This window comes from Emys orbicularis, chromosome 1, assembly GCF_028017835.1.
Source record: "Emys orbicularis isolate rEmyOrb1 chromosome 1, rEmyOrb1.hap1, whole genome shotgun sequence".
NCBI classification, from domain to species: domain Eukaryota; kingdom Metazoa; phylum Chordata; order Testudines; family Emydidae; genus Emys; species Emys orbicularis.
Genome location: NC_088683.1, coordinates 82,817,946 through 82,833,393, shown reverse-complemented (window position 1 = coordinate 82,833,393; position 15,448 = coordinate 82,817,946). Strand labels below are relative to the sequence as shown.

Below are 15,448 nucleotides of genomic sequence, written 5' to 3'. Positions count from 1 at the left end.
CTTCAAACACCTCACCTATGGACTCTGTTTTTTCTATTTAATATACTTATGAGCCCTGCATGGAGTTTTCAGACTCTGCAGCATCTAAGTTTTCATATTTAAAAAAATGTTTCGGAGGCCTGATCGATGTAAGGCAGCTTACGTCAATCTAGTTATGTCAGTGTACACCTTACAGCCTTGCTCTCACCAATGTAAGTGCCCTACTACACCAACATAATAACTCCACCTTCACAAGAGGCGCAGGGCTTATGTTGGTGTAGTTAGGGCAACGCAGTATCCCTATAGACACTGCGTTACTTACATCTATTGGCTGTCATTTTCATGAGTTCCCTTCCTCCTCCCCTCTCCTCCCCCCAGGTCTTGGCTCCCCACGGGGAGCATGGCTGCACCCGGCTGGGAGCTCTGCACCCGGAGTCAAATGCGGCTGCCTCATTCCCGGTGGGGAGCCAAGAAGCCCTGTGCGGCTGCCCCGTTCCCAGCAAGGAGCCGAGAAGCCTGGTGCAGTTGCCCCATTTCCGGCAGGGAGCCGGGCTCCTGGCAGGGAGCTGCGTGCAGAGCTGCACCCTGGCTTTTTGCCCCCCACACTGTCCCTCTTAAGTCGGTGGTGCTGAGGACATGAATCACCGACAGGAGAAGGACAGTGTGGATATGAACCACTGCAGTAATTAAGTTTATAGTGTAGACATGTCCTAAGTCCTCATGAGTGAGAATAGTATAATTAATGTAGTATTGTCTTCCTGAATCTTCAGACAGCCATAAACTCTGAAAAGTGTGAACTTCCCAGCTAACATTAATTTAATTGGGATGTTATTTTACGTCTAATGATGAGGTTTTAAAAATGTCCGCATTAACTATTTCATTACTGATCATTTTTGCAGATAGAATGCAGAAGGTGGCAGCAATAAAGCCCCAGGGGGTGGAAAGTAAAAGCTGCTGTAGGGAAGGAAATGCAGAAGGAAGCAAGGAGGAGAGATGCAAAGGCAGGAAAGCAAGGAGGATGGGGTAGGAATAGAAACAAAGGACAGAAATGGTGTCCTTAAGGGGAGTATATTTTCCCATTGAATGAGACAATAAGGTACTGATCAAATAATGACTAAGTTACTACTTCAATGACCTATTTTACTTTTGATCTTTCTGAAAACCTCCATTTGATGTCTGTGGGTTGTTCTTCTGTGAATTCAGAATATTAAAATCCTAAATGTATACCATACCCCATGGACTGAAAAAAATGGAATTTGGCAATCTGAGAAAAATGAATTTGATACCCTGGACTTTAACCATTCTGATTTATGAAACTAATTTTGTTAAGACTGCCATATTATAAATCCCTAGTGTGGTACAGTATGTTGTTCTGTGATTACAAGTTATATTAAGGTTATTGAAACTATTTCATTTTTGCCTTTTTGATTAACAGGGCTGCAGATGAAATCATTTATATTTCACCATGAGACCGTTCGCATATTATCTAAGGATTTCTCAAAGGTCAAGGAGATGTGTCTTGGAAATTCACAAAGAAACTAAAGTTCTTGGCTTTTTACAGAGATTAACATCTTATAGTTAAGGCTGGTCACTTGTCACATAATTTTGCCCCTCGAAAAATAGTCAGATGAGTCATAACAAACTTTAATAAAATCAGGGGGTTAAATCCTGGGCCCACTGAAGTCCATGGCAAAACTCCCATGGACTCCACTGGGGTCAGAATTTCACTAAGGATTCTTGACTCCTCTATGATCTTTATAAAATGATACATACTTCACCCCAACCCCCCTCACTGCCTTGGACTTCTGTGTCCCAGATAGTTAGGAAGCAGAGGCAGCTCTTGAGCTCTCTGCAGAGGGCTCAGGCAGCATTTCCGATATTTGCAAGGGAACCAGACAGCAAGACAGGGTGCTATAAAAACAGGAAATTCTGGAATTGGTGACGTCACTGACCTCTGACAAACAATTACCCCAATTATAGAGCTTGAGCTGAATTCTTTTTTGCATCATTCTTATTCCAAGATGTTTTCAGCATGTACAAACAGTGGGTGAGCTATAAATGTCTTATGTTGCAAACGATACTCCATGTGCATCAGGATTATCCATCAAAGGAGTTTCACCCCAAACTCTGAATTTCCCGTGTTATAGTATTAACATTATTTCAACAAAGTTTGAGTTTTTCCCACAAGGAATCATGGAAATGTATGAGCTAATTTTTATAAATTAAAGTAGTTTTAAAATGGGAGCTAAGCAGCTAATACATATTTCTCATTTAGAATTTGTTATAAAATCACTTTAGCTTTTTAATGAGTCCCAAGATGAAAAACTTTCAAGTTCTTTCCCAAAATGAACTTGAATCACAATGTTTATTATTCCATTTTCTTACCTAAAGCAATACCACTGGGGAGCACAAATTCATTAGTCTGATAATTTAGTAACCGAGCTAGATCTCACTTTATTTTCCGGTAGATTTTGATAAATCTAATTATGGAAATAAATTGGTATGAGAAGGCTGACTTGGAAAGGAGGCTTCCAGCATAAGTGGACAGCGTGGTTTCTGCCACCTTAAAGGGGTGGTGCAGGAGTGTCTAAACTAGAGTAGGGTTAAAAAGCAGAAAACAAAGCTCAGAATGCTTGCATATTGAACTTAGCTGTTTGCTTATCATAGCCATAACTTCTGTGGGAAAAAAAGATTTTTTCAGGCTTTTGTAAGGAGTCATAGTTGTCAGTCCAGCCAACCTGCTGCTCCGCAAGACTACCATAAATATTTACACATTTTGCTTTAAATCCAGTCCAAAGTAGTGGATTGTGAGGGAGTGACAAGTTTTAAAATGGTTTTAATTATTTTTGGAATGGATAATATACTTTATCAAACAAGAAACATTAGCTAGAATTTTATGAAAATGTTCATGTTTACATTTGGTGATTTGTGACCTCTTTCTGCTTTTAAACTATGGCTAATGGCTATTTAGTACTTTTCTAACGTAAAATCAGCTTAAAATATGGTGTGTTATGACTTCTGTTTTATTTAAAAAGGAAATGTCACATTTTTAATTTTTTGCCATGAAAACCACCAGCCTTAAGTAAGAGCAGTAAGACTACTGCTCTTGATAAGCTATGTGGCCACCAGAAAACAACAGCTGGGTTTTCAGGTATAATTGCAGTATGAATTCCAGTAAGAATTCCAATTTCTTGGAAGATGGTTCTGCAGTATCAGCACTGTCAGTTGAAATCACTGAGGAGGGGTGTAGATATGTGTAAACTATAGAAGTGTGAATTTATAGAGAAATGTAAATAGCTACTATGCAATTATCAGGTGTGTAAAAAGTTGTCATTTAGTTCCATTCCGGGCTTTCTTTTTCTTTGACTTCAAAATTCTCAAAATAGCTCATGATAAAAGGACTTTTCAAAACCAAAGCTCTAATATTGGATCATTTCATTGCAGAGTTGCACATAACATTCCATCCTTCTTGTACTCTGTTTTTCTGCTGTGTGGGGCAGGGTACTGGAATTTGTATCACCTGTACAGCATTTCTATCCCTTTTCCTATATTTTTTTTAAACTATATTTTTAAAGTCAACTTTTCGCTTGTCTTTCTTGACAGCATTCAATTGAATATTGAGACTCCCTATGTGACCTGATAGTGTCCATAAGAACCGCCAACAGATGGTGTCTTTACTTGCTTAATTTATATAAATAGGAAACTTTGGGCAGGTATTACAACCTGGCCCTGTATCCACTGTATGGCCACCAATCTATAGTAAGTTGACCCCCCCCATTACTGTGCTTCGAAGCCAACTGGGTTTGGCCTAGCTCTGGGTCCCTAGGACGCACTCCGACATCTTGCCTACTGTCCTTCTTTCAGATGTGCAGTGCTGCTGCCCAGTCATCTTATATCCCAAAATCTGAGTCTCCTGCATCCCCCAATAACTTTCACATGCACTCCTAGAGTTGCACCATTCTGGGCTTCTAGTTTAACTCCTTCAGGGACAACATGGCAGGAAAGCAAGGAATACAGGCTTAGTAAAGGAGTTTTACTTTTAAAAGCACATGAGAGTTACACAAGTCCTGAAATGCACCCTCCCCTTGTCAGATCTCATCCCTTCTGTGAGTCTGAGGTTTGTCACCATTTCAAGCTAACCAGAGTCACTTCTGCAAGTCCTCCTTACATGTGATGATAGTTGCCTTCCCCCTACCACACACCTGCCAGAGCAACACCCTGCTCTTAATTACCATCAGCTAGATGCTAAGTCTACAGTACAAATTTACAGCAGGGTAGCTGTACCAATGCAGCAGCGACACTGTAGCGCTTTTGGTGAAGATGCTCTAAGCCGACGGGAGAGGCTTATGTCTACATTGGTGCTTGGGTATACTGAGGTGTGGATTATTCACATCCCTGAATGACATAGTTGTACCAAAGTAATTTTGTAGTGTAGACCAGGGCTCAGTTTCCTTGTGATGTGCTCCACTGGGATGCTCCAGCCCCTCCACCAATCATGCTCGCCCTGCATTTGGATCCCTGTGTGTTTTTTAAAAAACATCTCTTGGGGGTGGGTCAGCAGTTCAGAGGCAATCAAGTTGCTGGCTCCTCATTGACAGTCCTTCCGTGAGGTATCAAACACTTTTCCTAGACAGGGCAGCTGTCTGGAATGCAATTCCATAGGCTTGCCTTGGGCAAGTTGAGACAGATGTTCAACACATAATACAAAATGGAATTAATAATTCGATAAACATATCCTACTCTATTTTAGCAGGGAGCTTGTCTTCCCATATATCTGTAAATTACCATGCCAGCCCGGGGCAGAGCATAGTTCCATTGGCTTCAACTGTGCTATGCTATTTTAGACCAGTGAAAGATCTGGCCCAGGGTGTTTAATAAATAAATCTTAGTAAAAACTCTTTCTGGTTAGAGTGAGAATGTATGCTGTGGTTTGGCCATCCCCAAATTCCCCTTTTTAGTTACAAATTCTGCAATGTTTTTCTGATCTACTACAATCAATTTATAGAGAAAAATATCTAATGATAACCTGGGATCTCTAGGGGGTTTTCTTAGGATGTGAATTCTCAGTAAATCTGTAATCTTGGCCCTTTATTTTTTTTAATTGTGCATGAAAAGTGCTTGACAGGCTTTGATGCCAGTAAAGTAGACTGTATACATAATGACAGGTTTCAGAGTAGCAGCCGTGTTAGTCTGTATCCGCAAAAATAACAGGAGTACTTGTGGCACCTTAGAGACTAACAAATTTATTAGAGCATAAGCTTTCGTGGGCTACAACCCACTTCTTCGCGAAAGCTTATGCTCTAATAAATTTGTTAGTCTCTAAGGTGCCACAAGTACTCCTGTTATTTTTGTGTATACATAATGCATGTCAATTCTTGTAGTGTTCATTGATGTGGAACAAATTTAATCTTGAACTGACCTTTCTTAAAATAATATACTATTGCTGACAGTGCTAAGTATCACCTTGTAGATTACGTATGGGAAATTTTGCACCAACAGAAGTGTCTTTGCTGTTTAAAATGCTGCTAATGCTGTATCCTTGAGCATAGCAAATAAACTGGAAAGGAAACTAGAATATCTTTTAATGTGGCATGATGTGTGGGTGTGCTATTAGAAAGGAAAGCATAAGATAACAAAAAAAATGAGTGGGAGAGGGTTCAGATTAAGTAAATCAATTTTAAAGAGGAAATAAAAGTACCACCATTATCTTTAAAAATAAATCAAGGGCAAATATACTACAACACTATTTTTCTAAAGTCACATTCTACTGAGTCAGCACCTCAGAATCAAGAAGCAAAGGGAAATAGATATGGACATATGTATGGTGAATTTAGTAGCACCTTTTCAACCTCTACTTTTGGAAGGTGCATGTGCAAAGAAAGTAAAAATCAGTCAAAGTATACAGATTATATAAGGGTCAAATTATATAAATACATAAGGGCATGAAGGTGACTATTCATGCACATATTTATATATATATATATATATATATATATACACACACACACACATATAGACTTTTTTTAACCCCCTCTATGGGAATGATGGAGATCATCAAAGTGGGAGGCTCATGGCTCAGCCCATGATGTGAATGCAATAACATTTTGAACTTATTTAGGAATAAGTATTGCTGCTGACCAGAACCATGTGTATACAGTGACTGCTTTGAATTTTTTTATATAGTTAGAGCGATTGCTAGTGCAAAGGATTCAATGAGTGAGAGTGTGGGAAATTAAATGGTATTGCTACAGCAGCACTCAGAAAAGGAAACTTTTCTAAGTAAAAGTGCCCATAACAGAATGACTCTTCTTCACAAGAAGTGGGGATGCTTTTCTGAACAAGGTTTAGGCCCAGTTAAAGCATTTAAGCATGTATTTACATCCAATAGACTTAATGGCTTTGAAACACATGCTCAAAAATGAACATGCTTTGCTGAATTGGAGCGTTAGTGAGCAGGATGCAGGCAATTTCTTGTTTAGTTTTTTAATTGATTCCCCCCCCCCCCCCCCCCCAGGAAAATTTCTCATTCAGGGTCTACCTGTTTGGGCATTACATGTTACTTAAAGAATGACTGTTTCACTTTCCACATAGAGATTTCAGATATTTCCAGAAGTTCAGTTAAAAGATGGAAATGTAGATAACTAATAACTCAGACTCTTCTGAAGGATAGTGCTGATACTAGTCAGGTGATACTGACAGTAGAATTACTGTACCAAATTGGATGAGGAATGTGGGCAAAGCCAAGCAGCAACAGTTCAGATGTTTGTACACCAATTCAAGGAGCCTGGGTAACAAAATGGAGGAACTAGAATACTTCTGCAGGAAGTGAAACCACATATTATAGGGATAACAGAAATATGATGGAATAGTAGTCATGACTGGAGTACAGGTATCGAAGGTTACGTAAAAAGAACGAGGAGTCCTTGTGGCACCTTGGAGACTAACACATTTATTTGGGCATAAGCTTTTGTGGGCTAAAACCCACTTCCTCAGATGCATGGAGTGGAAAATACAGTAGGAAGATAGATACACAGAGAACATGAACAGATGGGGATTGCCATACCAACTCTAATGATACAAATCAATTAAAGTGGGCTATTATCAGCAGGAGGGAAAAAAACGTTTGTAGTGGTAATCAGGATGGCCCATTTCAAACAGTTGACAAGAAGGTGTGAATAACAGTAGGAGGGGAAATTAGCATGTGCCAGCAATGCCCCTCTGCCATAAAAGAATAAATGGACACAAATCAGACGTCAAGAATTATAACATTCAAAAACCAGTCAGAGAACACTTCAGCCTCCCTGGACACTCAATTACAGACCTAAAAGTGGCAATTCTTCAGCAAGAAAACTTCAAAAACAGACTCCAACGAGAAACTGCAGAACTGGAATTAATTTGCAAATTGGACACCATCAAATTAGGCCTGAATAAAGACTGGGAGTGGATGGGTCATTACACAAACTAAAAACTATTTCTCCATGCTAATTTCCCCCTACTGTTACTCACACTTCCTTGTCAACTGTTTGAAATGGGCCATCCTGATTACCACTACAAAAGTTTTTTTTTTCCTCCTGCTGATAATAGTCCACTTTAATTGATTTGTCTTGTTAGATTTGGTATGGCAACCCCCATCTTTTCATGTTTTCTGTATGTATATCTCTTCCTACTGTACTGTATTTTCCACTCCATGCATATGATGGAAGGGGGTTTTAGCCCATGAAAGCTTATGTCCAAATAAATTTGTTACTCTCTAAGGTGCCACAAGGACTCCTCGTTCTTTTTGCTGATACAGACTAACATGGCTACCACTCTGAAACCTGAAGGATATGTGTTGTTCAAGAAAGACAGAAATAAAGGCAAAGGTGGTGGAGTAGCATTGTATATTGATGATGAGGTAGACCGCAAAGAAATTAGAAGTAATGGAATGGATTAGGCAGAGTCTGTTTGGGCCAAAATCACTTTGGGAAAGAAAGCTATTAGAGGTTCCTCTGACATAGTACTTGGGGTGCATTATAGACCACCAGGATCCAATTTGGATATGGACAGAAACCTCTTTTAATCAAATAAATACTATTGGAAATTGTGTGATTATGGGGCCTTCATTTCAGGAACAACATAAGAACATAAGAATGGCCATACTGGGTCAAACCAAAGGTCCATCTAACCCAGTATCCTGTCTTCCAACAGTGGCCAATGTCAGGTGCCCAAGAGGGAATGAACAGAACAGGTAATCATAAAGTGATCCATTTCCTGTCACCCATTCCCAGCTTCTGGAAAACAGAGGCTAGGGACACCACTCCTGCCCATCCCGATTGATAGCCATTGATGGACCTATCCTCCATGAACTTATCTAGTTCTTTTTTGAACCATGTTATGGTCTTGGCCATCACAACATCCTCTGGCAAGGAGTTCCACAGATTGACTGTGTGTTGTGTGAAGAAATGCTTCCTTTTGTTTGTTTTAAACCTGCTGCCTATTAATGATATTTGGTGACCCCTAGTTCTTGTGTTATGAGAAGCAATAAATAACACTTCCTATTTCCTTTCTCTACACCAGTCATGATTTTATAAACCTCTATCATATTCCCCCTCAGTAGTCTCTTATTATCATCCCTTTCTTAATTATTCTCAACATTGTTAGCTTTTTTGACTGCCACTGGACATTGAGTGGATGTTTTCAGAGAACTATCCACAAGGACTCCAAGATCTATCTTGAGTGGTAACAACTAATTTAGACCCCATCATTTTATATGTATAGTTGAGATTGTTTTCCAATGTGCATTACTTTGCATTTATCAACATTGAATTCCATCTGCCATTTTGTTGCCCAGTCACCCAGTTTTGTGAGGTCCTTTTGTAGTTCTTCGCAGTCTGCCTGGGACTTCACTATCTTGAGTAGTTTTGTATCATCTGCAAATTTTGCCACCTCATTGTTTACCTCTTTTTCCAGATTATTTATGAATATGTTGAATAGGACTGCTCCCAATACAGATCCCTGGGGGGACACCACTATTTACCTCTCTCCATTCTGAAAACTGAGCATTTATTCCTACCCTTTGTTTCCTATCTTTTAACCAGTTACTCATCCCTCTTATCCCATGACAGCTTACTTTGCTTAAGAGCCTTTGGTGGGGAAGCTTGTCAGTCTTTCTGAAAATCTAAGTGCGCTATATCCACAGGATCCCCCTTGTGCACATGCTTGTTGACCCCCTCAATGAATTCTAGTGGATTGGTGAGGCATGATTTCTCTTTACAAAAACCACGTTGACTCTTCCTCATCAACTTATGTTCATCTATGTGTCTGACAATTTTGTTCTTTACTGTAGTTTCCACCAGTTTATCTGATACTGAAGTCAGACTTACCGGCCTGTAATAGTAGGGCCAGATATTCCTGGATGTGATAGTTGACCGATTTCTTCAACAAATAGTTGCTGAATGAACAAGAGGTGATACCATTTTAGATTTGGTATTGGTGAGTAGTGAGGACCTCATAGAAGAACTGGTTCTAAAGGACAATCTTGGTTCGAGTGATCATGAGTTAATTCAATTTAAACTAAGTGGAAGGATAAACAGAAACAGATCTGCAACAAGGGTCCCTGATTTCAAAAGAGCTAACTTTAAAAAATGAAGGGAATTAGTTAAGAAAGTGGACTGGACCAAAGAACTCAAGGATATGAATGTGGAGGAGGCTTCGAATTACTTTAAGTGAAAGTTGCAGAAGCTCTCTGAATCCTGCATCCCAAGCAAGGGGGGGAAATCGTAAGCAAAGGTTGCAGACCACCCTGGATGAGCAAGCATCTCAAATAGGTGATTAAGAAAAAGCACAAAGCCTACAAGGAATGGAAGATAGGAGGGATCAGCAAGGAAAGCTACCTCTTGGTGGTCAGAAAGTGTAGGTATAAAGAGAGAACTGCCAAAAGCCAAGCAGAGTTGGACTTTGCAAAGGGAATTAAGACCAATAGTAAACAATCTATAGCCATATAAATAGAAAACAAGGAAAGAAGAAATGGGACCCCTAAGCACTGAGGATGAGATGGAGATTAAAGATAATCTAAGCATGGCCCAACACATACTTTCCCTCAGTTTTAATAAGGCTAATAAAGAGCTTAGGAGTAGTGGCAGGGCAACAAATGACAACGAAGATATGGAGGTATAAATTACCACATCAGAGGTGAAAATCAAACTCAAACAGCTTAATGGGACTCAACTGGGGAGCCCGGATAGTTTTAATCCAAGAATATTAAAGGAACTGGCACATGAAATTGCAAGCTTCCAAGGATTTGTAATCAATCCATAAACTTGAGGGTCGTACCCTATCACTGGAGAATTGCAAATATAATATCTATATTTAGGAAAGGGAAAAAAGTGGTCCAGGAAACTACAGACCTGTTTGACCTCAAGTGTATGTAAGGTCTTGAAACAAATTTTGAAAGAGAAAGTAGTTAAGGACATAGATGTGAACAATAAATAGGATAAAATGGAACATAGTTTTACAAAAGGTATATCATGCCAGACCAACATGATCTTTTTCTTTGAGAAGATGACTGATTTTTTTAGAGAAAGGAAATGCAGTAGATCTAATCTTCTTGGATTTCAGTAAATCCTTTGATACAGTTCCACATGGGAAATGGGATTAGTTAAACTGAAGAAGATGGGGATTGATATGAGAATTGACAGGTGGATATGGAATTGGTTAAAGGGGTGACTACGACTGGTCATTCTGAAAGATGAACTGTCAGGCTGGAGGGAGGTTACTAGTGGAGTACCTCAGGGATCGGTCTTCGGACAAATCTTCTTTAACACTTTTATTAAATAACCTTGGCACAAAAAGTGAGAGGGTGCTAATAAAGTTTGCGGATGACACAAAGTTGGGATGTATAGCCAATACAGAGGAGGGCCGGAATATCATACAAGAAGATCTGGATGACCTTGTAAACTGGAGTAATAGAAATGGGATAAAATTTAATAGTGCAAAGTGCATTCGGGGACTAACAACAAGAATTTTTGCTATAAGATGGGGACTTATCAGTTGGAGGCAACAGAGGAGGAGAAAGACTTGCATGTATTGGTTGATCACACAATGACAATGAGCTGTTAATGTAATGCGGCCATGAAAAAGGCTAATGCAGCCTAGGATGCATCAAGTGAGGTATTTCCAGTAGAGACAGGCAAGTGTTAGTACCATTATACAAGGCACTGGTGAGACCTTATCAGGAATACTGTGTGCAATTCTGGTCTCCGATGTTTAAGAAGGATTAATTCAAACTGGAACAGGTGCAGAGAAGGGCTACTAGGATGATCCGAGGAATGGAAAACCTACTTTATGAGAGGAGACTCAAAGAGCTTGGCTTGTTTAGCCTAACCAAAAGAAGGCTGAGGTTAGATAGGATTACTTTCTATAAATACATCCGAGGGATAAATACAAGAGAGGGAGAGTCATTATTTAAGGTAAGCACCAATGTGGACACAAGAGCAAATGGATATAAACTGGACATCAACAAATTTAGGCTTGAAATTAGGTGAAGGTTTCTAATCCTCAGAGGAGTGAAGTTCTGCAACAGCCTTTCAAGGGAAGCAATGGGAGCAAAAAACCTAACTGGCTGCAAGACTGGGGTTGATAAGTTTATGGAGGGGATAGGATGATGAGATTGCCTATAATGGCATGTTGCCCATTGGAAACTGCCAGTAGCAAAAATCCCCAACTGCTGGAGACAGGACACCAGATGGGGAGGGCACTGAGTTACTACAGATAATTCTTTCCCAGTTATCTGCCTGGAGATCTGGCCCACATGCTCAGGGTCTAACTGATCACCATATTTGGGGTCAGTAAGGAATTTTCCCCTGGGTCAGATTGGCAGAGATCCTGGGGGGTTTTCACCTTCCCCTGCAGCATGGGGCAGGGGTCACTTGCAGGTTTAAACTAGTGTAAATGGTGAATTCTCTATAACTTGAAGTCTTTAAAACATGATTTGAGGACTACAGTAACTCAGTGAGAGGTTAGGGGTCTATTTCAGGAGTGAGTGAGGTTCTGTGGCCTGCAATATGCAGGAGGTCAGACTAGATGATCATAATGGTCCCTTCTGTGCTTGAAGCCTGAGTCTTAAACTGTCTGCTCTTTCACAGTATTACCATCTGAGATTGTGCCTTGAGATGACCTCTGTGAATAAGGTCAACATGGATCTGTGAAGAGTAGGGAGATAATGGAAAAGCAAACAAGGGGTCACCAAATGAAATTAATAGGCAGCAGGTTTAAAACAAACAAAAGGAAGTTTTTTTTTACCCAATGCAGAGTCAGCCTGTGGAACTCTTTTCCAGAGGATGTTTTGAAGGCCAAGACACTAACAGGGTTCAAAAAAGAACTAGATAAAGAGGATAGGTCCGTCAATGGTTTTTTAACTGGGTTGGGTAGAGATGGTTTCCCTAGCCTCTGTTTGCATGAAGCTGGGAATGGGCAACAGGGAACGGATCATATGATGATTACCTGTTCTGTTGATTTCCTCTGAAGCACCTGGCATTAGCCACTGTTGGAAGACAGGATACTGGGCTAGATTGCCCTTTGGTCTGACCCAGTATGGCCATCCTTATGTTCTTATGTACACAATCCCTAAAAACTGACTTAAGTTATTTGCAACTGATAAGTAATTTCTAGAAATTGTGTTATATACTTAATAAAATGTATATTAACTACAATGACTAAAACAAAGCCTTCATTTTCTTACCAAACACTAATATATTCTTTATTACCTGTTTGTTCTAGGTTGGAAATCTTCCAAATGATTATATGATAACCCTTAGGTATGTTCAGAAGATGGACACTCTGGTATGTACAATCACTTGAAATCAATCCCAATAAAATAGCCAGGCAATGATGGCTGCAGCTCTATATGTCTTGGACATCAGTGCTTCAGTCACATTAAAATCTTGCTAGTTACAGAAATCTTGCAAAACCTTTCATTTTTTTAGACCTTTTCTTTGGGAAATAGTCAGATTTCAATCATTATCCACTTTATTGAGTGGGAATGAGGAACATATTGTTTGTTGTTTGGATAAATAACTTGTTTTTATTTATGTTGGAGAACATACTCTACAATGTTTTGTGGCAAGAGCATGTGCTTTATTAGCATTTCCACAATATGTACATAAGAGGCTGCTAAAAGAAATAGAAACATACCGAGACTGATTGTTTCAGTAACTGTTTCCTTAATGAAGCTGCTGAGGGATTAGGACAATATTGTATTTCACTCACATAATGCTTTGCATCACTCTTTTTCCTGCATAATACTGTAGTTTATAACCACTCTTAAAATATGCTTTTTAAAAAGTTTACAAATCGTGTGATGATCTAAAGAATACACACCTGGAAATATTGCCTTAGGGTGATCTGATATTAGTTCTGGGTTTAAAGTTTCCCTCAAATGGCCTACTGTTCATTTTATGAAGGATTACATTTGAAAGATTGCTACACTGACATAAGCTCAAAATTAAAAAAAATATATATAATTTGAGAAAGCCCTGGTATAGATATCTTTAGAGTGAAAGAAGTGCCAAAAGTATAAATTACTTTGAGCAATATACCAAACTAATGCCTGGCTAATGATAGCCCAATGACCATATGATCTAAGCCATTACTTGCATTAAAAGAGGATATAGCAATGGAGAAAGGAACAAGAGAGGATAGGAGAATGGACAACAAGAGAAATGATAGCATCAGTACCACTGACAGTAACAGTCACGTAGGTGATACTGGCAGTAAAATGATCCTATCTAATTAGGCAAGAAATCTGGATGAAGCCACGCAGAAACAACTAAGATGTCTGTGCAACCATGCAAGGAGTTTGGGTAACAAAAAGAGGAAACAGAACTACTGTTTCAGGAAGTGAAACCAGATCTTATAGAGATAACAGAAATATATATGGTGGAATAATAGTCATGACTGGAATACAGATATTGAAGGGTATGTGCTGTCCAGGAAAGACAGAAATAAAGGCACAGGGGGAGGAGTAGCGTAGTATATTAATGACGAGGTAGATTATTAAGAAATTAGAAGTGATGGATAAAACAGAATCTGTTGGGACACTTTGGGGAACAAAGGTAACTGAGGCTCCAATGGAATAGTGCTTGGGGTATGCTACAGACCCCCAGAATCTGATTTGGATAAGGATAAAGACCTCTTTAATGTTTTTAATGAGATAAATACTACTGGGAATTGTGTGATTATGGGGCTTTCATTTCCCAGATATATATCAGAGAACAAGGGCTACTAATAAAAGGTAGGGTCAGATATTCCTGGATGTGATAGCTGACAGATTTCTTCACCAAACAGTCATTAAACCAACAAGACGTGATGCCATTTTAAATTTAGTATTGGTAAGAAGTGAGGACCTCGTAGAAGAACTGGTTGTAAAGAACAATTTTGATTTGAGTGATCGATTTTATTCTTCCATTTAGTTTAAAATGAATTAACAAAAATACCTCTGCAACTAGGATCCTTGATTTCAAAAGGGCAAACTTTTTAAAAAATTACAGATTTAGGGAAGTGGACTGGACTGAAGAACTCAAGGATCTGAATGTGGAGAAGGCTTGGAATTACTTTAAGTGACAGTTACAGAAGCTATTTGAAGCTTGAATCCCAAGCAAGGGGGGAAATGTAGGTAAGGGTTGCAAACCAAACTGGATAAACAAACATTGCGGACTGCTTATTAAGAAAAAGCAGAAGACCTGCAAGGAGTGGAAGAAGAGATGGATCAGCATGGGAAGCCACCTGTTGGAGATCAGAAAGCATAGGGGAAAAGTGAGAACTACCAAAAGACCAGGAGAGCTGGACCTTGCAAAGGAAATTAAACCAATCTTGAAAGGCTCTTTAGCCATATAAATAAAAAGAAAGCAAGGAAAGAAAGGGGACCACTTAGCACTGAGGATGGGGTTGAGATTAAAGATAATTTAGGTATGGACCAACACCTAAATGAATATTTCACCTCAGTTTTTAATAAGGGTAATGAGGAGCTTGGAGGCCATGGCAGGGTGACTAATGGGAACAAGGATATGGACGTAGAAATTACCACATCCGAGGTAGAAGTCAAACTCAAACAGATTAATTGAACCAAATTGCGGGGCCTGGATAATCTCTATCGAAGACTATTAAAGGAACACGCAAATGAATTTTAGCCCAATAGCAAGGAGTTTTAATGATCTGTAAACTCAGGGGTCGTACTCTGAGTGGAGAATTGCAAATATGGTACCTCTATTTAGGAAAGGGAACAAAAGTGATCCAGGAAACTATAGACCTGTTAGTTTGACCTGAATTATATGCAAGGTCTTAGAACAAATTGTGAAAGAGAGAGTAGTTAGTTATATATAAGTAAATGGTAATTCGGGGGAAATGCAACATATTTTTACAAAAGGTAGATTGTCAGCCCAACCTGATCTCTTCCTTTGAGAAGATAACCAATTTTCTACCCAAAGAAAAATGC

General features: G+C 39.3%; 1 protein-coding gene across 1 annotated transcript in view; it reads left to right on the top strand.

Moving 5' to 3' along the window:
• The window catches only part of KITLG (KIT ligand), an 87,073-nt gene that overhangs the window by 46,052 nt on the left and 25,573 nt on the right, over nt 1-15,448 (top strand). The window contains exon 3 of the mRNA XM_065423341.1: nt 12,736-12,798. Coding sequence (XP_065279413.1) covers nt 12,736-12,798 — 63 coding nt within the window. The remainder of the gene's footprint in view (nt 1-12,735; nt 12,799-15,448) is intronic.